This window comes from Oryctolagus cuniculus, chromosome 4 (assembly GCF_964237555.1).
Source record: "Oryctolagus cuniculus chromosome 4, mOryCun1.1, whole genome shotgun sequence".
NCBI lineage: Eukaryota > Metazoa > Chordata > Mammalia > Lagomorpha > Leporidae > Oryctolagus > Oryctolagus cuniculus.
The window spans coordinates 96393240-96419725 of record NC_091435.1 but is presented as its reverse complement, the minus strand read 5'-3'; the positions used below and the strand labels follow the sequence as shown (position 1 = coordinate 96419725).

The window sequence follows — 26486 nt, the reverse complement described above, 5'->3', positions numbered from 1 at the left end:
GAATTAAACAGGAGTGAGAATGTCAAATGGAACTTTATTTCACCCAGGAACAGAATGATCAAGATGGCCTTCTTCTCTATTTAAATGTTATCCCATCTTTCTTCTCGTCCTTGCACTCAAGGTTGCAGGCAGAGGTTGGTGGGCTATTGTGCCAGGCGTGAAGAATCTGCCCCCTGGTCAATAGACCTCAGTCTTGGGTGTTGGCTCTGCACCTGCCTTTGGGGGCCGGCCCAGGTACTCACAGGACTGTAGGTGCCTCTGTAAGTATAGTGAAACTCTATTAATCTGATGTCATCATTTGATTTTTCACAAAGTAAAGCAACCAGTTGACAAGGTGAGATTTCTTTTCCTGACATCATTGGTTCTTTATTTAAAAATACAGACCACATCTGAAATGAAGTAAAAACTCATACGCTTGAATGCATCCAACAAAAGGAAGTAGCTTTGACATCCACAGGTGCGTGTAGCAGTTTAAAGCCACATCTGGTCTCTCTATTATAGAAAATAATGGAAATACAGCATGGGTCATACAATATTTGCTTTTGTTGCACTATAAGGCACTGAAAGAGGATTCTCTTTTGCAAAAGCCAATGGCCTTCAATGCCATAGCAGAAAGAAGATGTGATTATAAAGTGAGGCTAGAGAGCAGTTTTCTGACAAAATTTCTGAACAAAGTTTGCTTCATATTCTTTTGAATTGAATATCTTCAATATTCTCTTGTCAATTATATATATATATATATATATACATATATATATATATATATATATAGGTTTCCTTGGCAAGTCTGTTTCTGTTTTCCATCCTGATGGTTCAACTCAGGACTTCTGCAAACTAAGGATTACTCAATCTAGCCTAGACAAAAAGTAAACAGAAAACTCCTATTTGAAAGTCCTGTTGCACAGAGTGGTTAATGAGTAAGCAGAGGATATTGACTTGGAGGAAACACTCTCACCTAGAAAAGGAATTATCAGAACAGCCTTGTCAAATGGGAGTACCTATTGGATATAATTAGCTCAGATTGGAAACAGAAAGACAATGAATGAATTTACTTCCCCCTTCCCTCCCTTTGGCCAGCCCATTGTCCTTGCTATACTGCTTTGGCATCTAGAAGTTCTTCTTGTGATGTTTACCCCATGAATAAGGCCAGCATTTGGTCTCTTGCCTGCCCTGATTTTCCATGCATACAAGGACCAGGTGCTAGTTGATTTGGAACACCAGGAATCTGTGTGTGAAAATCATGACATGTTTTAAGATACGTGTTTGTTATCAGAGAAGCAGACTGCAGTAGGCCAAAAGGCACATGAGTTTGTGCATTTCCTGTGCTAGTTTAGAAAACCCACGAAGGAGTTAGAATAGTGTCATGTGGTTTTTTGTAGTCCATGGAGATTGACAGCGTCCCCATTGAGAGTCTCACTGCTTCCTTCTAGGCTATTCTGAGACATCATGGTTTTTGTGTTTTATATCAGGATACTTATGTTTGGACGATGAAGAAAGGGGATGATAAAACATTAAAGAAATATCCCTTGCTACACAAATTAATTAAGAGCTTCAGAGAGATCAAAATCATGAAATTCTTTTGTTTCTGTGGATGGACCTGCTCCATTAACTGGCTTCCAGGGTCGTCCAGGACATCTGGGGGACGTTGTTTCTGGGAAGTCAGATATCAGGTTAAAGGAAGGGATAGTTGGTTCTATCCGCACATCAGGGATCCAATCATCAGCACTCTCTGTGGGAGCTGGTGCTGTATTAGGCATCAGAGCGTCAATGAGATCAAAGTCCTCCAAGTCGGAGAAGGTGGCAGCTCTATCTGCCTGCACTAAGGCTGCTGGCCCTTCTGTCTTCTCTTGCATCTCTGCAGAGGCAGTACTTTCTTCAGATGAGCTTGCCAAGTGCTTTCCATGTTTTTTGTTTTTATTTTTATGTTTTCCATGGCCATGATCATGCTTATGCTTACGTCCATGGGCTAGGCCACGTCCCCCTTGATGTCCATGATCAGGGCCATGTCCCCCTTGAGGTTCAAGATCATAGTCAAGTTTCTGTTGATGTCCATAGCCAGGGCCATGTTGTTTTTTATGTCCATGGCCAAGGCCATGTCCTCTTTTGTACCCATGGCCTTGGTCATGCTCATGTTTATGGTCATGGTCAACGCTATGTCTTATTTGCTCTTCAAGGTGCCAGCCATGCCCATGAATGGATCCTTGTTCTTTCTCTGGGTCCTGCTCTTCATCTTGTACAGGTGTCATGGGAGTGTGGGGTACACTTACAGTTGTTCCTCCTTTTGTTCGCTCCGTAAGTACTGATCGGAAAGGCGAAAAACCTGGAGGTCTCTTCATCAGTGAGATCTAAACAGGAAATAGTAAGATGAAAATAGATTAACTGTGCAAACCACAGTCTCAGTGAAGAAAAAAAGAGACTGAGATCCGGCAGTGCTATCTTGGTTTACAAGGGGGAAGGTCTTTGCCAGATTTTAAGTACTGCATTAGTATTCCAGAATAGGTAATATTTGTCCTCTTTTGATTGACATTAAGATTTGTGGGCATTGATCATTAATACTCTAAAATAAGCTGCAGGGTTTTTGTTCCATCTGGGAAAGCTGATTGGTTCAACTACACACTCTCTAGTGGAGTGGAGAACGTTTGGCTCGTGGGCCATTCAAGCCCTGCAAAATTCTTTGGTCTGGCCCTGCCAAGGCAACTACAGGCAGAACTCAAAATTCAATAAATCTGCAGTAGGCTAAATTTTAAGTTGATAATTTTATATGGCCAATGAATGATGTTATAAATATCCAAATGGCCCGTGGCAGGAAAAAGTTTCCCAATCCCTGTTAGAGTGTCACCAAGCTTGTAATGGTGCAAGTATGTGGCACACTATTCATTAATTGATACCACTTTTATCATCACCATTACTGTTTTATCCTGAAAGACTCTGAGTGGCTTTTTGCACTGAACACAAAGGGAGCAAATATTCCAGATTACTGTCTTGGGCCAAAACACGTTAGGACATGATAAAAGCTTGGCGTGCAGCCTTTGTGCACCATCTGTGTTAGGCTGCAGATACACCAGGCCTGACAAAAACCCAAATCAGAGAAGGAGAAGAGGCAACTTGCATCAAAGATAGGGATTTGTGGGTTACTTCCATCTACACTTCTACTACCAGAGCAAATGTCACAGTTGGAAGCAATGTTTGGTGGCACAAAGAACACAGCTCTGGAAACAAGCCAGACACTCCTTGTAACCATCGTCATGGTGAAAAGGGAGGGCATTGATTAGTTCTAGATTTGCATCCAAGTGCCACTGGTTTCATTTTTTCCCTTTATAAAATAGGAATAAGCCAGCGCCGTGGCTCAATAGGCTAATCCTCCACCTAGCGGCGCCGGCACACCGGGTTCTAGTCCCGGTTGGGGCGCCGGATTCTGTCCCGGTTGCTCCTCTTCCAGGCCAGCTCTCTGCTGTGGCCAGGGAGTGCAGTGGAGGATGGCCCAGGTGCTTGGGCCCTGCACCCCATGGGAGACCAGGAGAAGCACCTGGCTCCTGGCTCCTGCCATCGGATCAGCGCGGTGCGCCGGCTGCAGCGGCGGCCATTGGAGGGTGAACCAACGGCAAAGGAAGACCTTTCTCTCTCTGTCTCTCTCTCACTGTCCACTCTGCCTGTCAAAAATTAAAAATATATATATATAAAAAATAGGAATAACCTCAGCTCCTGCCTATTAAGGTTATAAGGAAGACTAATGGAAAATGCGGACGAGATGCTTGGTAATCTTATTGTTATTCACTCTGAGAGTGCAGAGTCTGATTTTTAGGGTCTCATCTTTGACAATAGGGAAAGTGGTCCCTCCCAGGATTCTTTTCAGACTTAAAAAGAAGAGTAGGTGCCAGCATTTGGCACAGCAGTTACAATGCCCCTTTGGTTGTCCATCTCCCATATCAGAGTGCCTGCGTTGGAGTCTTGGTTCTGCTCCCAATTCCAGCTTCCTGCTAATGCACACTCTGAGAAGCAGCAAGCAATGGTTCAAGTAGTTGGAGCCCTGCCACTCATATGGGAGGCGTCGGCGCTGCCCAGTCTTGGCTGTTATGGGCATTTGAGGAAGTGACCTAGCGAATGGAAGATCTCTTGTCTGTATCTGCCCTTGTCTCTCTGACTTTCAAATAAAATGAAAGATTAATAAATTTTAAAAAATTGTAAACTAATGCTTCTCTACCTTGGATCACATGTATGGATCTCCAGCGTGGGGCAGGGAGATTTATTAAGATGAAGATTCTTATTCATTAGAACTGGAGTGGGGCTGAAAGTACATCCCTGACAAGCTCTCCAGAGGGCAGTGGAGAGATGTAGCTTGCCTCAGGCACACCTTGAGGGTATGTGGCAAGTGTTAATTCTCCCAAGCACTTCTCAAAGACAGCTTCCAGAAGCTTCCATGGGTTACTGATCTGTATGAGAAGTGATTGTGAGACTTGTTACTTTCACGTCTAACCATTAAAAAAAAAAATCAGTGGAGAAATGTGAGATTTCACTCACTTAAAAATGATACTCCCTCAATTCCTTTCAGTAATGGCCCATTTTAACCCCAAAATATAATTACTCAGAATGAAGAGAATTGAACATCAAGCTGACTATAATAAGAATGCTGGCAGGTGCCATGGCTCAATAGGCTAATCCTCCACCTTGAGGCACCGGCACACCAGGTTCTATTCCCTGTCAGGGCACTGGATTCTGTCCTGGTTGCCCCTCTTCCAGGCCAGCTCTCTGCTGTGGCCCGGGAGTGCAGTGGAGGATGGCCCAAGTCCTTGGGCCCTGCACCCGCATGGGAGACCAGGAGAAGCACCTGGCTCCTGGCTTCAGATCAGCGCGGTGTGCCGGCCGTAGCGCGCCACCGCGGCGGCCATTGGAGGGTGAACCAACAGCAAAAGGAAGACCGTTCTCTCTGTCTCTCTCTCTCTCTCACTGTCCACTCTGCCTGTCAAAAATTAAAAAAAAAAAAAAAAAAAAAAAGAATGCCATTCAGGGTCAGTGTCGTGATAAGGCAGGTTAAGCTACCAGCTGCAACACCAGCATTCCATATTGGACCACTGGTTTGAGTTCTGGCTGCTCTGCTTCAGATCCAGCTCCCCATTAATGTGCCTAGGAAAGGAGCAGATGATGACCAAGCCCAAGTACTTGGGCGACTGCCACCATGTGGGAGACCTTGATTGAATTCTTGGCTCCCGGCTTCAGGCTGACCCAATCCTGGCCCTTGTAGCCATTTGGGGAGTGAACCAGCAGATAAAAGATCTCTTTCTCTCTTTATCTTTGCCTCTATCGCTCTGCCTTCCAAATAAATAAAATAAATCTATTAGAAAAAAAGAATCCTACCATTCCTAGTGATTGACACTTGACAGTAGGGTAAATTTTTTTCTCCCAAGGTATCACGTAAACGTCAGCATTGCAGTGTAGACTTTGCTGTCCATGAAAACAGAAAAGAGAGATCACTGTTATTAGTGAGATACCGAAGCAAATAAGTCTTAACACATCAACTAGGTTTCCAGTGAAAAGGTGGGCAGCGGTGTTAGTACTCACACCAGGACTTTTGATCTCACAACTTTCCGTCAACTCTTCATTACTTTCCTTGGAACATGAGGTCTCACTGGCTGTGAACTCAATAGCGAATTTCTGTCCAGCCACCACCTGGAAAATTAATTAGCACCAACTAAGTGCTTAATAAATGCATGTATACTAAATTACATGTATTTTTTTCTCTAACGAATTTTAAGGGAGAATCTTGAGATTTCAATTATACACTGACTTGGAGATTTGCGCACAAGAAGTGCAAATGCTTCACAACAAAACTTTCAGTTTGTATGCATATTTAAACTCCTTGGTAGGTGGGTGCTTCACCTTAAGGCTAGGAGCCCACATCTCCTAGCTCTGGCTTCCTGCTGATGCAGACCTTGGAAGGCGGGGGTGATGTGAGTTATTGCCCCCAGGTTTGGCCGCCCCGGCCCAGACCTGCCTGTTGAGGGCATCTGGGGAGTGAACCAATGACTGCAAGATTGCCCTCTGCCTCTCTGTGTTTCAAATGAATAACTAAGTAAATAAAAGCATAAAGGGATTCCATATGAAAGCAGAAATGAAACGTGAGAGGTGAAACTGACAGAAACAAGCCATGGTGAGTTTTCATCCCCATTAACTAATCATAGACAGGTCATGTGACTGCAATGAGGGGGTGACAGTAGGGTGGGCCCCAGTGGTAGAGAAATCAAAGTGTCCGTTTTGATCAGTATTGCTCTCTGTACATTTTTTATAACACGATTGGAACATAATATATACTCAATTGTATGGCTCCTTTTTAACACTGACTATGAAAATAGAATACATTTCCTATACTGAGATTTCTTCAAAAGGCACTTTAAAACTGCTGCCCAGGGGCCAGCATTGTGGTGCAGTGGGCTAAGCCTCTGGTTGTGACGCCGGCATCCCACATCAATGGTGGTTTGACGTGACTGCTCTGCTTCTGATTCAGCTCCCTGCTAATGCGCCTGGGAAAGCAGTAGATGGTCCAAGTCCTTGATCCCTGCTGCCCATGTGGGAGACCTGGTTAGAGTTCCTGTCACTTGGCTCTGGTCTGGCCCAGCCCTGGTTTTTGCAGCCATTTGGGGAGTGAACCAGCAAATAGAAGATTTCTCTCTCTCTCTCTCTGCAACTCCCCCTCTCTGTTGCTCTGCTTTTAAGTAAATAAATAAATATTTACTAAACAATGGCTACTTAATGCTCCGCTATAAGGCTATGCCATGTTATTGATGATTTCGACAGTTTGCTATTTTTTGCTCTTTCATTAAAACTGCAGTGAATATATTTGTATATGTAGACTCATATTTTCGATTCTTCAAAATTCAATTACTGAGTCAAAAGTTTGAGCCTGGGGCGGCTACTGTGGCGTAGCAAGTAAAGCCACCCCCTGCAGTGCCGACATCCCATATGGGCGCTGGTTTGAGTCCCGGCTGCTCCACTTCTGATCCAGCTCTTTGCTATGGCCTGGGAAGGCAGTAGAAGATGGTCTAAGACCTTGGGCCCCTGCATCCCCGTGGGAGACCTGGAAGAAGCTCCTGGCTCCTGACTCCTGATCAGTGCAGCTCTGGCCCTTGCAGCCAATGGGGGAGTGAACCAGCGGATGGAAGACCTCTCTCTCTCTCTCTCTCTCTCTCTTTCTGCCTCTCCTTCTCTCTGTGTGTAACTCTTTCAAATAAATAAATAAAAATCTGCTCTAACAGTTGGATTCTATTTTGGTTACTTCTCTTTAGCTTGTCTTCAGGGAAGCCCAGTTGGAGTCCCTGTTACAGGCATCCAGCCACTAACAAATACGTTAGTCCCAGACCTCTGCTGGTGGCAGGGAGTTAGGCTCTTCAAATCCAGCCACTCATTTTACAAATGAGGCCAGGGAGCTGAAAAAGCTTCAGGTACCACCCCGGCTCCCCCAGGTCGTGCTTGGCTGGTACTGTGGTAGAGCAGGGTCTCCAGACTCCCAGAAGAGGGCGCTGCTAACCCTCTGTTGACAGGGAATGGAGAGAGAGATGCCGCCCGAGAGGGTGCGGTCTCTTCTTTGACCAAAACATAGCGTTTATTTACATTTCATTGATGTTCTCTCCTGTCACGTTCCCCCTAGTGATGTGGCATCAAGGACTGCATCCAGGATACCGCATCACACGTGGCCGTCCTGTCTCCCTAAGTGCCTCTTGGCTGCGACAGTTTCTCCGCTATTCCTTGCTACTCACGACTGACAATTTGGACAAGTACCCCGATCTTTCACAGGGTAGTCCCTCAGCTGGGGTTCGAATGTCATTTAAAAACACAAGCTCAACCATAACGTTAAGAATTTCAACATGGAGACAACAGACCATTAAACCAAAGGCAGAGATCTTCCGGGCGAATGCGTGTGTGCAGCTGCCCAGGGCGCAGCTTTCGGTGTGCTGCGGTTTCTAGCATTGTGGAGGTGCTGATGCCACTGCAACACTGTGGAGGGGCTGTCTGTGCAACACCCAGAGGTGCAGAGGTGGCAGTAGGGGGGTGACCTCCCTCCAGATGTTCCTGACCCAGCCTTGCAGGCTCTGACCTGCGCAGAGTGCTTTGACAGAGTGTGCCAACACCTGAGGGTGCGTTTCTAAGAAGAAAGGGAACTGCAGGCAGAGGGAGCTGGGGGAGAAATGTCACGGAGAAAAGTGTGGAGAGATGAATTGATGAACTGACTGACGTGGCTAAGCCCACAGCACTGGGTGATACTATGATGGGAGATGAGATTTATTGATTATGTAGTACTTGCTAGTATTCACACAGCATTTCAGAAGTTGCGAAGTCATTTGGCACACATTACCTTTGCTATTCCTCACCCCAGTCCTTCGCAGAGAGTAAGCAGAGAGCATGGCCTAAGAGGCTTGTCCACGATCACACACCAAGCACACAGCAAGCTGGGGACTGGAAATTCAAATCTACCAAATCCCGAGCCCAGACACACGGTTTCCCAATCCTGAGCCGGGATCAGTGACACAATCAGAAGCAACGTGCACCCAGGCTACAGCGTCACTGCTTTCGCTCACCACATACAGACCTGGACGGTTGCTCTTTTCACGGTGTCAATCTTGAAGAAGAAAGTTTCATTATTCTCTGCATTGAGCTTTGCCACGGAATGCGTCAGCACCTCCTTGAGCATGGGGCTGTCAACAGGTAGTTCACGGGGGCAGCCAGCGCATATCTTGGTAGGTGGTTGGACAAAATCCTCCCCTGAAAGAGTGAGATCTGAAGTAAGTGTGCACACCAAAAGGGCAGCCTGGCCTAACACCTGTCCTGCACAAGATCCAGCCTGCGTGTTAATAGAGTGCTGCGTGGTAGCCTAGCCCACTCTTGAGTGCGTGAAGGTTGTCCGGATGACCTTCATCACTTGACTCTCTTCCTGTTGGAGCATCGGAAGGAAACACCTTCAATCCAAAGTGTTAATGATTCAGTCAATACTATATTACTTTTTTCCTGACCTTGCACTTTTGATGGAAACTAAAAGCAATGCTTAAATTAAAGGAATTACTTTCTAATGGGAAATTTTTAAGTCCTGGTAAAGAAACCTTCAGTAAAGCTGCTGCTTCTTCTCATGGAATATATACAATGTGAGAAAAGCCAGCTCTTGTTACAATACTGAAGTGATCGGAAACTCATACTAACTTCCTTTCCTCCCATTGGAACTTTCCAGGAGAGAGAGAGAGAGAGAGAGAGAGAGAAACCCCTTGTACTTGAAAGTGTTTTATTCTGGTGGTTAAAATGGGATACATTTCTCTCTAACTTTTAATCACCCCACTGAAGGACAACTTATACACAGGAAGATCAGCTGGCTTTGAACTCCAAGGCCAGCCTTGCCCAGAGGACATAAAACTTTCCTTCCGTCACCACATCCCCTCTGGCCACTCCTGAGCAGTTTCAGCTGCACCTGCTGCAGCCCAGCCAGGCAGGGAAGGGGCCCAGTGTTCTCGGCAGGGGCTGTGGATTACATAGACTTTGCGGCATGTCAGTTTCCACGAAAAGATGCAGCCGTTGGGGCACTGTTCTGCCAGTGCGGTGCCAGCGTGTCAGGCCTCACCTGGGAAGAGCTCGCAGTTCTGGGAGAAGGAAGCTATTCTTAGCTGAGGGTCCACGTACGCATTATCTCTGCACTCACCAATATCCTGATGTTTAAAAAGCATATACATATATGAATTAAAAATACGTTTGAGACTCTAAATGGCTGTACAATTTATAAATAGGATATCTACTTCCCACATTATTGCCTAGGAAAAAAAATAACCAAAACTTAGTCCTACTGCAAAAGACAGAATGAACAACAGGTAATAACATCAAAACCAACATCCATAGACACAAATACAGATTTATTTAGAAAACGTGAAATAAGATGACAAGAAGACCTTGTACAGAAATAGTAACTATTAAAGATACTGGGTAAAATTTTCTTTCAAAAATGTAGAACTTTCAGGTTAAGTTCAAAATAATATCAATCTGTATCAGCTTCAAGAATCATACCTTATAATAAAAAAGGTAATATGGTTTAAAAATAAAGGATTAGCAAAGCTATGTAGGGCAATATAAACAAAAAAGGAGCCAGAGTATAATCAATATTGGATAACGGAAGATTCAGTGTAACAAAAACTCATAAAGTCAGTAAAAAGATTATTTTCTAAGATATAGACTAGAAGGCAGGAATCTAAATAAACAGAAAATGTTAGGTATATGAATAGAAATAGATATAAATAATTGTGGAGGAGAAGCAATGTACAACCATAAATCTAAAACAGGGCAAATGAATAAAAAATAAGATCATAGAAGACTTGCGTAACCACAAAGATTGATTTATTTTCATTTTATACTGTGAGACCTGAGCCTGGATCAAGGTGTAACTATTTTAAATTAGGCCTCCATCTTGTAACTTGGGCCTGACCAGGCCCTGAATCCTAAGCCAGAAGCTCCTAAAAGTAAATAAATGAACTCCCCTTGCAATAAACTCTCCTAGCAACAGCCAATTAGCAGATAACAGAGAAATACCTAGAGTTCCTGGTGTCTTCTCAGGGCAGACAAGGTCATTAATAGCTTCCTGAGACCCTGCAGTTCGGCAGGTACACCCCAGCAGCTCGGACCCGGATCCTGTGCTTCGGCCAATCAATTCAAAAGGCATCAACCCCAAAGCCATCCAACCACCTTTAGCAGGTCCGTTCCAGCCACTGGATGCACTAATCAATTCTAGGAGATGTCCTTTTGAATTTCCCGCGGGATGAGATGATTTGCTAAATGGTACCATGATGTATAGAATGTCTCTGAAAACCCTATAAAAACCCTGTTAACTGAAGGGTCGGGGCTCTCAATTCAGACCTGCTGCATTGGTGTTGATTGAGAGTCCAGGCCCAGACCTGCAATAAAACTCTCATGCGCTTTACAGCGGTATCGGCTCCTTGGTGGTCTTTGGGGACAACTGAACTGGGCATAACAATGCATGGATTTTGAATGATACTTTTGTAAATATCAGGCAAATATTTTTAGTTGCTTTTACACTAGGTTATAAAAAGGTTCCATAAGTTTTGCAAAGCAGAAATAACATAGGTCACATTTTTGGACAACTTCAAAAAAGGGAAAACAAGATCCCTAAAAATTAGCACCATAAGCTGAAACAAACAAAGCACTGTACTTGGAAACATAAACACACTGGCCTGAAAAGTTAGGGTCTTCTTTGGATAAGGAAGAAATGAAAAAGCAACAAAGATGGGAATTCCATTTCACCTGCAGGAGAGCCTTCGGAGTCGACTCATGGAGTCACATGATGTCACAATTTGAGAAATGAAGCAACAACAACAAAAAAAACCAAACACCCCAAAAAACCCCAAACCTAGGTGACTGTTTCAAGAAATTGGGAAAAAAATAGACAAGGAAGACAAGAAGGAAGAAACAATGAAGACAGAAGCAGAACTGGTGAAATGGAAAGCAGAGAGCACTAGTTTTAATAAAATATCCAGATGCACTTTCTTGGAGTAAGAGAAAATAATCAAATGTATAAAAAGGCAACGAGCAACACATACAAAGAAATATAAAACTGTGAGAGAATATTATGAACAAGTGTTTGTAATTTAAATCCCATGAAACAGATACTTCTCTGGAAAATTATGAATGCTCAACACTGACTTAAGATCAAGAAGAAAACTTGAAAGGACCAATGACAAGAGGAGTCAGCAAATGCTATCATAACTCTCAATTTGTATCACTTCTTAACTACAGACTTTTTTTTTTAAAAGATGTATTTATTTATTTGAAGTCAGAGTTACAGAAAGAAAGGGTTGGGAAAGAGAGAGAGAGAGAGAGAGAGATCTTCTATCCCCTGGTCCAGATTGAAGCCAGGAGCCAGAAGCTTCATCCAGGTCTCCTCTTGTGGGTGGCAGAGGCCCAAGCAATTGGGCCATCTTCTGTTGCTTTTCCCAGGCCATTAACAGGGAGCTGGATTGGAAGTGGAGTGGCTGGGACTTGAGCCGGCACCCATATGGGATGCCGGCATTGCAGGTGGTGGCTTAACTTACTATGCCATAGCTCCGGCCCCTACACAGATATTTTTTAAAAATTTAGAGTGGCCAGCATTGTGGTGTAGCAGATAAAGCCACTGTTGTTCCACTTCTATACAGCTCCTTATTAATGCACCTGGGAAAGCAGTGGAATATGGCCCAAGTCCTTGGGCCACCTGGGCGACCTGGAAGAAGCTCCTGGCTCCTGGCTATGGACTGGCTCAGCTCCAGCCGATACAGCCATTTGGGGAGTGAACCAGTGGATGGAAGACTTCTCTCTCTGCCTCTGCCTCTCTGTAACTCTGCCTTGCAAATAAAATAAATAAATCTTAAAAAAAAAAAAAGCTTGAAGTGAGGAATTATGCCAAGTAAAGCTGGGGACAGCCATGAGGGCACTGAGTACCTGGGGAAGAAAAGAAGGTAGGACAGTGTGACACGAAGACCACCTTGACAATGTCGTCAGTGCCTCTGAGGCCCTGGCAGCCCCCGATTGTTCTGTAAACACGCATTGCTGGCCAGGCAGACTCTTTCAGCAGTGGGTAAGGCAGTGACTTGAGCTGCAGGAATTCTGAGTGATTGTGACCATGAATCACTGGATGTCAGCTAAGATTGTAGGGATAAGACTGTCCTGTATCTTTCCCATGCCTGTAAATCCTGCAAGCAGAATGCCAAGAGCTTTACACTTAAACTTTTGCCTACTTACGCCATTCAAAAGGGACTTGCAATCTGGAGTCAAGAAGAGAAAGTTCTCCTTGGAGCAATTAGTCTGTGCAATTGTATAGGTAATTTGAAAGTTCCATCCAGCCACCACCTGAAACAATTTTGGGTTGAGGAGTTAGAGGGCAGTTTGAACATTATTCACTATGTGATGTAAATGGTATGCATTTAAGACACTGCCTGGCATGCACATGTTCAAGAAATAGCAACTTTTATAATTCCTAGGCAACAGCTATTACTGAATAGTACTGAGGACCCTGAGATACTCACATTCCCCACACAACACACACACCCACCCACATACCATCCATCCGTTAATAAAATGTAATATATAGATGGAGTTACCATATCCTTAAGTACAGCCTAACAATAGTTCCTAACCAGGCTGCAGAGAGAAAATTTGTTATTGAATTTCATGAAATAATAGCGCTCTTCTAAGGACAGAAAACTCCGGAACTGGAGTGGCCTTTCCCAAGGGATTCTGAGGTTCTCAATCTCCTAGGTGGTAAGATCTCTCCAGCTTCCTGGTACCTGGATAGGAATGGAACTGAGTAATACCTGCAGGTCGCACAAAGACATGTTGTAAGATCTTTTTTAACAAATGTGAAATATATACTTTTGTTAGTTTATTTTTATTTATTTGAGAGAGAGATAGAGAATCTTCCATCTACTGGTTCACTCCCCAAATCCCTAATTGTCCACAATAGCCAAAGCAAGGAGCCTGGAACTCCATCCGGGTCTCCCATGTGAGTGGCAGGGACCCCAGTACTGGAGCTGTCATCTGCTGCCCCCTAGTGTGCATTATCAGGAAGCTGGATCAAAGGCAGGGGTGGGACTCCATCCCAGGTACTCAAATACATGATGCTGACATCCCACGTGGCGGCTTAACCCATGGTGCCTCCCCTATATGGCGTTTTAATTACAGGGAAGGTTACTGATCAAAATGAGTCACTTGTAACAAGATGAAATACAAAGCACCCAGCCAACTATCAGAAAAGATTTGGGCTGGCGCCGCAGCTCACTAGGCTAATCCTCCGCCTTGAGGCGCCGACACACCGGGTTCTAGTCCCGGTCGGGCCACTGGATTCTGTCCCGGTTGCCCCTCTTCCAGGCCAGCTCTCTGCTGTAGCCAGGGAGTGCAGTGGAGGATGGCCAAAGTCCCTGGGCCCTGCACCCCATGGGAGACCAGGAGAAGCACCTGGCTCCTGCCTTCAGATCAGCGCGGTGCGCCGGCCACGGCAGCCATTGGAGGGTGAACCAACGGCAAAGGAAGACCTTTCTCTCTGTCTCTCTCTCTCACTGTCCACTCTGCCTGTCAAAAAAATAAAATAAAATAAAGAAAAGATTTGATGAACTGAGCCAATAAAAAGATCAGATTGGGGGCCGGCGCACACAGCGGGTTAACGCCCTGACCTGAAGTGCCGGCATCACATTTGGGTATTGGTTCAAGTCCCGGCTGCTCCACTTCCAATCCAATCCAATGTGGCCTGGGAAAGCAGTAGAAGATGGCCCAAGTCCTTGGGCCCCTGCACCCATGTGGGGGGCCTGGAAGAAGCTCCTGGCTCCTGGCTTCAGATTGGCACAGCTCCAGCCATTGCGGCCAATTGGGGAATGAACCATTGGATGGAAGACCTCGCTCTCTGCCTCTCCTCTCTCTGTGTAACTCTGACTTTCAAATAAATAAACAAATCTTTAAAATAAATAAATAAAATATCAGATTGTTACTTAGTTACTTTTATTCCTTCAACATGTCAACCTCTTAAGATAAAATTTAACATTTTGGAACCGTGTTTAACTCATGATAGCAAGATGATGACATAGTTCTCTCTCTCTCTTTTTTTTTTTTTTTTTGACAGGCAGAGTGGACAGTGAGAGAGAGAGACAGAGAGAAAGGTCTTCCTTTTTGCCGTTGGTTCACTCTCCAATGGCTACCGCGGCCGTCGCGCTGCAGCCGGCGCACCGCGCTGATCCGAAGGCAGGAGCCAGGTGCTTCTCCTGGTCTCCCATGGGGTGCAGGGCCCAAGCACTTGGGCCATCCTCCACTGCACTCCCTGGCCACAGCAGAGAGCTGCCCTGGAAGAGGGGTAACCGGGACAGAATCCGGCGCCCCGACCGGGACTAGAACCCGGTGTGCCGGCGCCTCAAGGTGGAGGATTAGCCTATTGAGCTGCAGCGGCAGCCTACATAGTTCTCTTAAAACTGTAAAGCCAGGACCCAGCGCTGTGGCTCAGAGGGTTAAGGACGAGCGCTGGCATCCATTGCAGCTCCCTGCTAATGCACCTGGGAAAGCTGAGGAAGATAGCCCAAATCCCTGGGTCCCTGCACACACGTGGGAGACCTGCAAGAAGCCCCTGACTCCTGACTCCAACGCATTATTGCAGTCAGTTGGGGAGTGAAACAGTGGAAGGAAAATCTCTCTCTGTAATTCTGCCTTTTGAGTAAATAAATCTTTAAAACAAAGCAAAACAAAACAAAAGACTGTAAAGCCAGAATGATTTTCCATTTCCCCATGGGTAGGACAAACGTGTAACACTAATGCCCATTTGCTTGCTGAGAGCAAATGGCAAAGGAAGTGGATCTGATCATCCCCCTTCCCCCCTGCATGTAGCGACATCCTACTCACTTTGCTCCACTGCTGGAAACGTAAAAACCCAGAGTCTCTGGCTGCCAGCCACGCAATCGTGGCTGCTGGTTTACTTTAGGTAATGAAACCCTAAACAGAAAGATCTAACATTTTTATACTACATTGTGTAACATGGAAGATTAAAGAACAAACCTGTCGTTGGGCCCCTTTTACTTCTTTAAGAGCAAACAGGTAGGAATGGTCGGTGCGGTTGTTAAAATGTTGAACGGCATGGCTCAGAATGGGCTCCAGGTCAGGGCTCTTGGTTGACACAGGGTGCACGCAGCCCAGGCAGTTATACTGAGCTGTCACCACGGGGCCTTCGGCTTACAGAGAACAAGAAAAGGGCCACGTTAATGACAGAAACATTGCTTGAAACAAAGAAGACCATTTAGAAAGCCTTGATAAATAAAGTTCCCAGTAAATCCTAGTATGCGTTAGGAACAAAGAGAATACAAGACTTTTGCAGAGAGGGGAAAAAAACTATCATTCACTCAAGGGCATCTTATAGGCACTATATCGTGCATAACTATTTTAACTTTTTTAAGAGTAAATTTTGATTAAGAAGTCATGTATGAATTCATCATCTTTTTAAAAAATTCAATTTACATTTCAGTGATAGGGAAAGCTCCTTGAAGCCAAGCTTGGGGCTTCACCTTTTTTGTCTTAACTCAGCCTGAGGAGCATGTATGTTGCACCGGCTGTCACATACTAGGCTCCTCAGGGACATTAATGTGTTAGTGCTGGTCACTGCTGTAAAGGAGATGACATGTGGGAGAGTCAGAGCTGTAGGCAGATCATCTCAATGTGAGGGCTTGGGAGGCAGGAGCCCAAGAGCAAGGTCCGGGAAGATGCCTGGGCTAAGGACAGAGGTGACCTGAGGCGTCCCAGTAGGGGTGAGGGCACAGGACGTGGGGGGATTAAGTGCATGCATGGCTCCTGCTGAGGCGGATGAGAGACATAGCAGCATGGGATGTGGCATGCATACGTTTCCCCCGAATTTCAAGTGTGCGGTAGGGGAAGGGTCATCAGTGTGTAAAAGGTGGGCAAAGAGGACCCCGTGCACTGGCGCCTACCTTCACCGTCCAGGCCAGGGGGTTACTGACCCTATTCGGAGGTTACTAACGCAGTTCAAAGGGGTGTGGGCTCCTTGATGAAGCCGATGAAAGCCGGAGCCCCCTCCCCAGGCAGCCACACACACCCTTGCAAATGCAGAGTAGGAGCCCCTGAAGTGGATGGAGAGTGGGGTGCTGTAAGAATGGGCAACCCCTGAAGGCTTTCCGAGAAGATCATGCAAAGGATTTGAAAGGGAGCTGTCCGACGTCACCCACGAACGTTCACTGATCATTGGTCGGTGTGGCAAACGCCATGAAGAGGGGGAGGTAGCTGCAGGAGTCCAAGACTTCCTCCCCCAGGCGCTGCCCTGCCTGTAGCCGAGCCTGCGCGCCGGGAGCCAGACGCAATCAGGCCAACAGCTGAACCGCGCTGCCCCTCGGTTCTTAGCAGCTCAACCCAATCTCCCCCAACTGTTTCTGGCATTTCTCTCCATCAAGATGCGGGGCAGGGAAACTTTTGCAGGGCGAATACGTGCAACTTTCTCCTTTCTCTCCTTTCTGAAGTTCTGGTGAATCAGGGTAGTGGTTGATGCTAAAGACTGGAGGCGAGTTCCACGGGTTCCAAAGGTAGAATTACTGAGCACAAAAGATGAGCACAAGAAGCGGCAGGGGAGACGGAGAGAAGGCGGGGTGGGGGTGGGGGGCTGTTTGCCGCGCCTCAGAGCCAGCTTGTGCAGAGATTTGACGGGGACGAGCGGAAGAGAAAGAGCAACCACGGAGGGTGAGGGTGAGGAGAGTAGGAAAGATGCTCACTCAGTTTTGCCGGGTGACAGAATGATTTTCCACCCTACCGCCACTTTTCTAAACATTGTTTAATGATTGAAGATTTTGAACTACTAGAGATTTCGTTTCTGTTTGGGGCTGTTTCCCTTGGAATGCCACTTCCTGCAGGAATCAGAAGTCCAGGGATAGAATATCTGTGGGTTCCATCCAGATCGCTAGGGCTGTTGTTCACAACTGCTGCGATGGCAGTGTTCCACAGGGAGGCTGAGCTGTCCCACCCTCGCCTGCTCCAGCTCTGTCTCGCAGAAGGCCAATTCCAGGAAGGCTTTTGTGAGTCACATCACCTAGGTGTGCCCGCTCCTCTGTACACGGCGGCATCGCCCCTGTACTAGGAAAGAAGCTAGTAGGAGGTGCACCTCTTGATCTGTTGCCCCGTAATTATAGTCTTAAGGAATTTTGTTTATTGAGGAGTCACACTCCCACCTCCACTACTTACTGGCTGTGGGATCTTGGGTAAGTTTCCTATCTGCTCTGGGCTTCAGCGTCCTCTTTTATAAAATGAGGATATTGGTTTCTACCTCTTGGAGTTGAAGTGAGGGTTAAACAGGTTAAGGCATGTTAAATGTTTAGAACTATAGCTGCCACAGAAGGACTCCATAATGTCGCTATTTGTTTTATTCTGTTGATCATCAATATATTATTAAGATTAGTAGGCATTGTGCCTTTGACCCTCCCCTCAAAGAAAACAAAACTTCGCCTTGACTAAACCTGAGTTGATAATAATCTGCAGATAAACAGGAGGCAGCTTACTGGATTAAGAAGACAACTCAATGGCTAACTTTTCATTAAGACGTTGCGAGTCCTGGGGTCGGCATTTGGCCTAGTGGTTAAGCTAAGCCAGTTAGGGTCCCATATTTGAGTGCCTGGGTTCAATGTTCTGGTTCTGGTTCCTGACTCCAGCTTCCTGCTACAGCACACCCTGAGAGGCAGCAGGTGATGGCTCCAATCGTTGTGTTTCTGCCATTCACCTGGGAGACCTGGACTGAATTTCCAGCTCCTGGTCCTGATCTGATCAAACATCAGCAGACGCAGGCATCTGGGGAGTGAACCAGCCATTGGGAGTTTTTTGTCTGTCTGCCTCACAAATAGATAGTTTTTAAAAAATTAAAACAAGGAAGTTGCAAAGTCCCGATCCAGCCATGGCTGGTTTGAGGAACCTGGCACAGCTGGCAATGGTACCCTCACCCTCACCTTCACCTTGGTGAAGCTCACATCCCCTGCTGGAGTTCAATCTCCACCCACAATTGCACATGGACTGCAAGCAACACGCGTGAGAACCTGGTGGGCACTCGTGCCAGCTCCCTTTTAGATATTCCAGAATGTCTCTGAAGCTTACTATGGATGACTTTCCTGGAAGTGAGCCCGCTTCAACCTGTAACTCCTCGCTCTTTGGAGAGCCAGGGTTTCGGTCAGGAGATCGTCTTGCTCCTGGATTAGCCAGTTGAGCCTTATCCCTCTGTGCTCACGGCCCACATGGTTGCCTGTGTGTTTGCACTGGCCTCTGTGCCATGTGCCAGACAGGAACCCTCCCATTCCACCTCATTTCAGTCTCATGGCCATCCGGGAAGTGGAAAGTCCAGCCAGCTCCCTTGTCTGCACGAGACAAAGGGAAGCCAAGAAGGCGAAGAGCTCTGAACGATTCCAGGTCGGGTCTGAGCTTAGTCTGTGCTTCCCAACAGGGTCCCACCACCAACTGAGGGCAGGTCTTGAGTCTTCTCACTCTTAGGCAGGGCCCTGGCACACACCCGATGCAATGCGGCCCACTAAAGAGGATAATTCTGAGAGCGGATGCCTGGCCCAACTCTGGTACTCTGGCACTTCACCCCACCCATGCCCACGTGCCCCCCTCTGCTGCCAGTGGCATTGCTCCTGCCCGCTCTGGGAGGGGAGAGGGCCCAGTCTGGGCTGTGCAGCTGGTGCACAGCAATGGTTCACCCCACCCCACCCCCCCAGGGCAGTGCCGTGGGTATATCAGTTACCTGGGGTAATCTGGCAGGTCTGTGTCGCCACAGAGAATTTCCCGTTGCTCCTCTTCCCCACGGTCGCTGTGCACTCTCCTGTGGCCTACGAAGAACAGAAAGGGAGCATTCACCCTAATCTGTTGCGTGGAGGGGCCCACCCAGGACTCTGCTAAACAGGGCTTTCTCTAGGAAACACGGACACCTACAGATTTGCCCGTATTTTTTCCTAAGAGAGTTTTGACCCTCGAGAACGCGACAACGCGTGCTTTTGTAGCCTAACGATGATTCTGCACAAGTCACTGAGATCCGTGAGCGGTGGGTTTCCAAGCTTGTCTTTGTTTCCAGCCCTGCGGAGCCCTCTTTTTCACCAGGTGTTCCATACACAGTACCTTAGAACCAGCCTGCTTAGAACCGTCTCCCGACTCACCTCTCCATTTCCCTGGATGAATGCGATTCTCACGAAGCTCAGTTTAACTCACGAGAAAGAGCAAAGACTTGATGCCCACGTGTCTTCTAGTCCCTGCCCGGCCACTGGCTAGCGGTCACTGCCATCAGGTACCGTTGTGTCTCGGAGTCTCAGGTTCCCCTTCTTGTAGGAGACACGCCATGTCTGTCTCACAGGCTGCGTGAGCAATAAACGTGCAGACGCAATGGAAGTGCCTAACAGAGGCTCGTCCCAGGAGGCACTGGCTGGGTGGCAGCTGTTTGCCGTGTTGAACAGTGGCTTTTGTTGTGTCTTGCCTCGCCATTCTTCAGCCACATCCACAGGTTCTCAGGCTCTCTATATCTCCACAGCCTTTGGAGGCATGGCCCAGCAGCCTCCTGTCCCCACTTTCCAGAGGAGATCATTGAGGGCTCCTAATTCAGAGCCCACTTGGAACTGCACTGACGGCTATGCTTAATCCACCTGCAGGCTGCGGGCCATCCGACATCTGAGAGGTCAGCCCACTGGCTGAGGAAGAGGTTTGCGCTGCGGCTATCTCCCGAACAGCCGTGCTGTGCCAGGCAGCAGTTAGGGGTTTGGTTGGGATGGCCTATTATTTACAAGATCATTTACCAAGTTACCTCCTTTCATTCTCTAGCAACCTCTAAGAGTCAATTCCACCTCCCTTTTGCAAGGGAGAACACCATTTCAGAGAGGTCAGCCAACCTGCCTGCGGGCACCAGCTCATTGGAAAGCAGGTGGGTGCACATTTGTTTTCAGGACTGTGCGATGGCAGCCCTCACACTCTTCCCTCACCAGCCCTTCAGCTCCCACGTGTTGCTCCGTTGTTCTCCCGAGGCTGACCCTTGATCATGTACTGGCTGGTCACTAGAGCCCCCTTCTCATGGGTAGGCTTTCTCTCTTTTTTTATTTTTCTATTTTTTATCTTTTTGACAGGCAGAGTGGACAGTGAGAGAGAGAGACAGAGAGAAAGGTCTTCCTTTGCCGCTGGTTCACCCTCCAATGGCCGCCGCGGCCAGCGCACCACGCTGATCCGATGGCAGGAGCCAGGTGCTTCTCCTGGTCTCCCATGGGGTGCAGGGCCCAAGTACTTGGGCCATCCTCCACTGTACTCCCTGGCCACAGCAGAGAGCTGGCCTGGAAGAGGGGCAACCGGGACAGAATCCGGCGCCCCGACCGGGACTAGAACCCGGTGTGCTGGCGCCGCTAGGCGGAGGATTAGCCTAGTGAGCCGCGGCGCCGGCCATCTCTCTCTCTCTAACTTCTGGTTTCTCCATGATTTTTTTTTTTTTTTTTTGACTGTGCAAGCAAAACAGTTTAGCAGGTGCGACACTTACGGCTTCCAGAGCTTCCTTGTAGTTACAATCCTGCCAAGTTTTGTCACTTTGAACCGGACAGTCGCCCTCCTTGATTTGGTACTCTAAGGAATAAAATACGTCTGTGCCAACCTGAAAAAGAAACCAGAGAGAGTTATGGTGCATTCAGCTCCCGGGGGGCAGCCCCCCAAGTGGGTCCTGGTGTGGTCAGGAGGACTGATGTACATGTGAGCCAGGGACAGCAAAGCCTTCCTTAGAATTACAAGGATTTGCAAGTGCGTACTTACGTGGAAGAAGGTACATCAAATATTATACATTTATGTTCAGAGGTTACAAGGAAACATCCATAGAATTAGCCCATTTTTGAAGATTGTTTTATATGTCCACAGATGAAGATACTTCAAAAAGTTTATAGGAAAATGGAATGAAAGCTAAGTTTATTTGCACCAAACACACTTTTGAAATTCATGCATAGTTTTTCATTATATGCATTGTCCACAACTTTCTGCAGATCCCTTGTATGCCTTTAAAAAGGCTAGAAAGCAGGCAGGGTCTGTGGCACAGGGGGTTAGGCTGTTGCTTGTGACGCCTGTTTGAATCCCTACTGCTCTGCTTCCAAGCCAGCTCTCTGCTAATGCACCTGGGAAAGCAAAGAAAGATGGTTCAAGTGCTTGGGCCCTTGCTACCCACGTGGGAGACGCAGATGGAATTCTGGGTCCTACTTTTTTTTTTGATCTGGCCCAAACCCAGCTGATGTGGCCATTTGAAGAGTGAATCAGCAGACGGAAGCTTACTCTCTCTCTCTCTCTCTCTCTCTCTGTCACTCTGCCTTTCAAATAAATAAGTCTTTAAAAAGATACAAAGATTAGAAAGATATGTAGCAAACTGTTAAAATGCATGTCTCTCAGTGAGGAGCTTATAATTATCTTTCCCTTTCATCTTTAAACAAACATTCCTGCATCGTCTGACATTTTTTTTCTAATGCACATGAATTCCTTTTGAAAATTTAAAAAACCAAGCAAGGCACCTTATTTAAAAAAGAAATGTGAACAGCTATCTTTGGATGGTGGGGTTAATTTGGGGGTAATTTTAGCATTTTTATTTGTTTTGTTATCTAATTTTTCTTCTTTTAATATTAAATAGATGTATCGAGATACAATTCACCCACTCATATATCTACACTTCAATGTCCTTTAGTATTCTTAGAAGCATTTTATCAGCCCTGAAAGAAACCCTGTGCCCACCAGCAGTTACTCCCATAAAAATTCCTCCTCGCCTCTAGCCCCTGGCAACCAGTAACCCACTTTCTCACTCTGTGTCTGCCTGTGCCGGGCCCTTGCTTCCAATTTGAGTCTATGTGTTTTTGCTGCCAAAGCAAGCACTTGGCCACTCGCTATCAGTGGGCCGTGCCGCTGCTCACTGTGTCTGGCTTCTGTCATTTTGCATGCTGTGTTAAAGCTAGCCATGTGGTAGGGTGCATTCAGTATTTCATTCCTTTTATGGTTGGTCTACTATTGTTTCACAGAACACTTTTCTTTCAGTACAAAGGTGCTGCGTTAGGTGGGCTTTCAGATCTAAGGGACCTGGAACGTGATATCCTGCAGCCTCTGTTCGTAGCTGACAGCAGGGACGCCCCCGGAGGGCGGGGTTCAGGAGCAGAGCCAGCTGCAGCCTGCTTGGTCATTAGGAGAAGACAGTCACCCAAGACAGTCTCCAAGGTGCCTTCCGCTTTGGCGATTCGGACCTGTGACACGAGGTGGCAGGCACTGCCTGCACTTGGCAAAGTGAAAATAAAAGGACGGTGCAAACATTTCAGAGCAAACTCTACAAACATCAACCAGGGAAGACACGAGAGGCAGACTGTGGTGTCGGGAGCTCCGCACACGTCTGCACCGGACTGGCGCGATTCTACCTTCAGGAAAAAACAAACAAACAAAAAAACCCCAACCTTCCCACTGTGGTTTTCTTCTTTAACTTTGTGATGTCACATGGTTGGACTTTTTTTCCCCCTCACTGGAGTTACCAGTTGCTTAACTACCCCAGACACATAGTTTTTTATATGAAACTTATTTAAATAAATCCGTGAAAGTTTACTTCTTTGGATCACACACCCTGCCAGGATTTGTCTGCTACCCAAGTGCAGTGCAGTGATTAAAAAATATTACAGGGGCCAGTGCTGTGGCATAGTGGGTAAAGCTGCCGCCTGCAATGCTGGCATCCCATATGGGCGCCGGTTCGAGACCCGGCTGATCCACTTCTGATCCAGCTCTCTGTTGTGGCCTAGGAAATCAGTAGAAGGTGGCCCAAGTCTTTGGGTCCCTGCACACACATGAGAGACCCGGAGGAAGCTCCTGGCTCCTGGCTTTGGATCAGTTCAGCTCTGGCCATTGCGGCCAATTGGGGAGTGAACCAGCGGATGGAAAACCTCTCTCTTTCTCTCTCTCTCTCTCTCTCTCTCTCTCTCTCCTTTCTCTGTGTAACTCTGACTTTCAAATAAATCTTGAAAAAAACATTACAAACCAGCTAAATCACGACTGTTAGCCTGGACACCTTCATGCATCTGGACTTCGCAGTAGGTATCTTGTCTAAGCAGTAGACCCAGGCTTATCTCGGTCCAGCCTCCGCTTGAACAGATCTTTTAAGGGCTCCATCTCACTTAGAGCCCACAGGGCTTTCTATTTTCATACAGTCCCAGAGACCCAGTGGATTCTCTTGCTGCAGCCTCCCTGGGTTCCTGAATTCTCCCGCTTTGCAGAGCCCCTTTCCGATCACTCCACCTCCTTTTGTTTCATTTCACCCTAGATTTTGTTCTCAGAGCAACTGAAGGCCAACCTAGGTGGTCCAAGGACGAGTCACACCCTGCCTTCCCTCCCAGGCCAGAGAGTGGAGCTGATCTTTTCCAAGAGCTGTGAGACTCTACCTTTAATATTAGCGGTGTGTGTGTGTGTGTGTGTGTGTGTGTGTGTGTAGGGGCAGGTGCCTGGTCTCTGAGTGTCAGCACAAATCCCAAATGCTTCCAAGGCGAAACACAGCCCACTTACCGTCTTCGTGACCTCTGTTACGCGGTGCAACACGAACTGGTTGCCACTTTTGTTTCTATCATTGTATTTGTTCAGAGCAGCATCCACAGCCTTAAACACATCCTCATCATTGCAGTCAATTTTCTCAGAGAGCGGTTCCTGGGTTCCGCCGGGCAGCAGCCTGGAGCAGAGGAAAAGGATGGCAATCAGTCTCATGATTTACCATCCGTCCTCTCCTTCACCGAGAGTCCGGGGCCCACTCGGATGCTGATTTCAACAGTCCCCAGCCTCTGTCTCTTCTGTCGTCTTCTCTTCTACCTCCACACTCGGGGGACTTGGTTGGATTCCTGCTTCCATATGCTATTTGCCCTTATTCCAAAAGGACAAATGCCTCTACTTGGTTACCCAAGTAGACTTCTGGCTAGAACATTGTGACCCTGGGGTTGTTGACATGCCCAGTGGCCTTTGAAAGTGTGTGGGAGCACAGATCGTATTTACAGTAGGCGATTGCACCACTTTGCATTGCAAATTACAGCGGAATCCAATACAGGAGGAAAAACCACCACCAACTAGCTCTGTTATTCCCTGATGACTTTCCCAAAGCCATTTACAGAGGTTACTACATGTGCACACAGTGCAGCAGAGTACAAAGTGCAGTCCCTTTGCTGGGAAACTTTCTAGGCAGCTCATCTGTTTGCATAGATGCAGGCTGCCACCAGCTGATATCCATGTCCGGGAAGCCCTTGCACAGGGGGACCAAGTGAGTTCTGGGAGTCCCACCCACAACACTGGCACAACTGAAGATAAAATATGTGCAGTCGAGCTGGTCTCTCTCTTTCAGTTCAATTGCACTGGTAATGTAAAGGAAAATTTGTGCCAGGGTGGAAGAGGCAGGAGACGAGCATAGAAGAAATGGGTTGAGTGCAGCCCTGAAGTTCTCCCCCTTGTTTCTGGTTTGGTGCCTACAGGTGTCATTCAATCACCAAGCCTGAGTAACTTTTTTGATAGAATTAAACCAAAGGGGGGCTGGTGCCGCAGCTCAATAGGCTAATCCTCTGCCTTGCAGTGCCAACACACTGGGTTCTAGTCCCGGTTGGGGCGCCGGAATCTGTCCCAGTTGCCCCTCTTCCAGGCCAGCTCTCTGCTATGGCCCGGGAGTGCAGTGGAGGATGGCCCAAGTGCTTGGGCCCTGCACCCGCCTGGAAGACCAGGAGAAGCACCTGGCTCCTGGCTTCGGATCAGCGCAGTGTGCCAGCCGCAGCACGCCGGCCACGGCGGCCATTGGAGGGTGAACCAACTGCAAAGGAAGACCTTTCTCTCTGCCTCTCTCTCTCACTGTCCACTCTACCTGTAAAAAAAAAAAAAGAATTAAACCAAAGGGGAGAGGAGGCTGTAAGTTAGGTTAAAGATGTGGGTTAGCCCTTGTAGATACTTACCTTCAGGTCTTACCAAAACACAGGTTGAATTCTTTGTTGCTGTTGATAAGATCTCCAGCTTGGCAACTGAGTTTGCCTGACTCCCCCCACCCCTTAAGGAAGAGGGGTCGGTGGGGGCTGAATGGTGACGGTAGAGTGGTGTAGCAGGAACACAGCAGTGAGGTCAACCTGTATTCCAGTCTAGCTCTGCTACTTGACAGCTATGTGACCCTGAGCAAGGAGGGTTTGTGTAAAGATTTTTTTTAAAGATTTATTTATTTGAAAGTCCAAGTTATACAGAGAGAGAAGGAGAAAGAGAGAGAGAGAGAGAGAGAGAGGTCTTCCATCCACTGGTTCACTTCCCAACTGGCTGCAATGGCTGGAACTGTGCCAATCCGAAGCCAGGAGCCAGGAGCTTCTTCTGGGTCTCCCACATGGATGCAGGGACCCAAGGACTTGGGCCATCTTCCACTGCTTTCCCAGGCCACAGCAGAGAGCTGGATCGGAAGTGGAGCAGCTGGGACTCATCCCATATGGGATGCCGGCAGTGTAGGCAGCAGCTTTACCCGCTACACCACAGTGCCAGCCCCCTCATCCTATCTTAAAAAGATTATTCGGGGTTGGGATTGAATGAAGTCTTACGCGTGCAGGACCCGGTGCTTGGTTGTTATAAATTGTGTCTAATGTTAGAGGGAGATGGTTGGGAATCTCTGACTTACTGAAGCAGCTTAAACTGCATGCTGATGGCAGGAGATAGATCCTAATGGGAGATGTAGGAATGAAATTAAGGGTACAAGACAGTTGGGCAAGCTGTCAGGCTGAGAGGAAGGAGGAGACAGAAGAGATGGAGGAGCTGAGAGCTGGGTGGGTGAGGAAATGAGTGAGTGCACATCCGGGAGGAGCTGACGGGGACAGTCAGCACCAGCATGGGTGTTTCAAATGAAGGCTCTGGACCAGGACCTGGTGGTGAGTTCAGGCAGCGCAGCAAATAAAGAGCAACGAACGTGGATGTGGATTTCCAGGAGCACAGTAAGAGTCCTT

The 26486-nt window shown here is 47.2% G+C and overlaps 1 protein-coding gene and 1 long non-coding RNA gene across 3 annotated transcripts; one reads left to right on the top strand and one right to left on the bottom strand.

Moving 5' to 3' along the window:
- Positions 1-14: 14 nt before the first annotated feature.
- Positions 15-24246, bottom strand: KNG1 (kininogen 1). 2 transcript variants are annotated; one of them, XM_008266577.4, is made up of 11 exons: positions 24052-24246; positions 21032-21142; positions 19268-19352; positions 15544-15716; positions 12754-12861; positions 9596-9680; positions 8579-8751; positions 5557-5664; positions 5353-5439; positions 2268-2345; positions 15-258 (listed from the first exon to the last, which is right to left on the bottom strand). In XM_008266577.4, the coding sequence occupies exons 1-11, from the start codon at positions 24244-24246 to the stop codon at positions 178-180; spliced, it is 1284 nt and encodes a 427-aa protein (XP_008264799.2). In that variant the 3' UTR covers positions 15-177. The 2 variants fall into 2 exon arrangements, with proteins under 2 accessions (XP_008264799.2, XP_002716500.2); XM_002716454.5 differs by lacking the exon at positions 15-258 and having other exon boundaries at positions 341-2345.
- LOC103350456 (uncharacterized) lies at positions 17462-24053 on the top strand. The gene is made up of 3 exons (XR_007924628.2): positions 17462-17741; positions 20332-20431; positions 22552-24053. It is a non-coding gene; the product is annotated as an uncharacterized lncRNA (long non-coding RNA).
- Positions 24247-26486: the final 2240 nt, after the last annotated feature.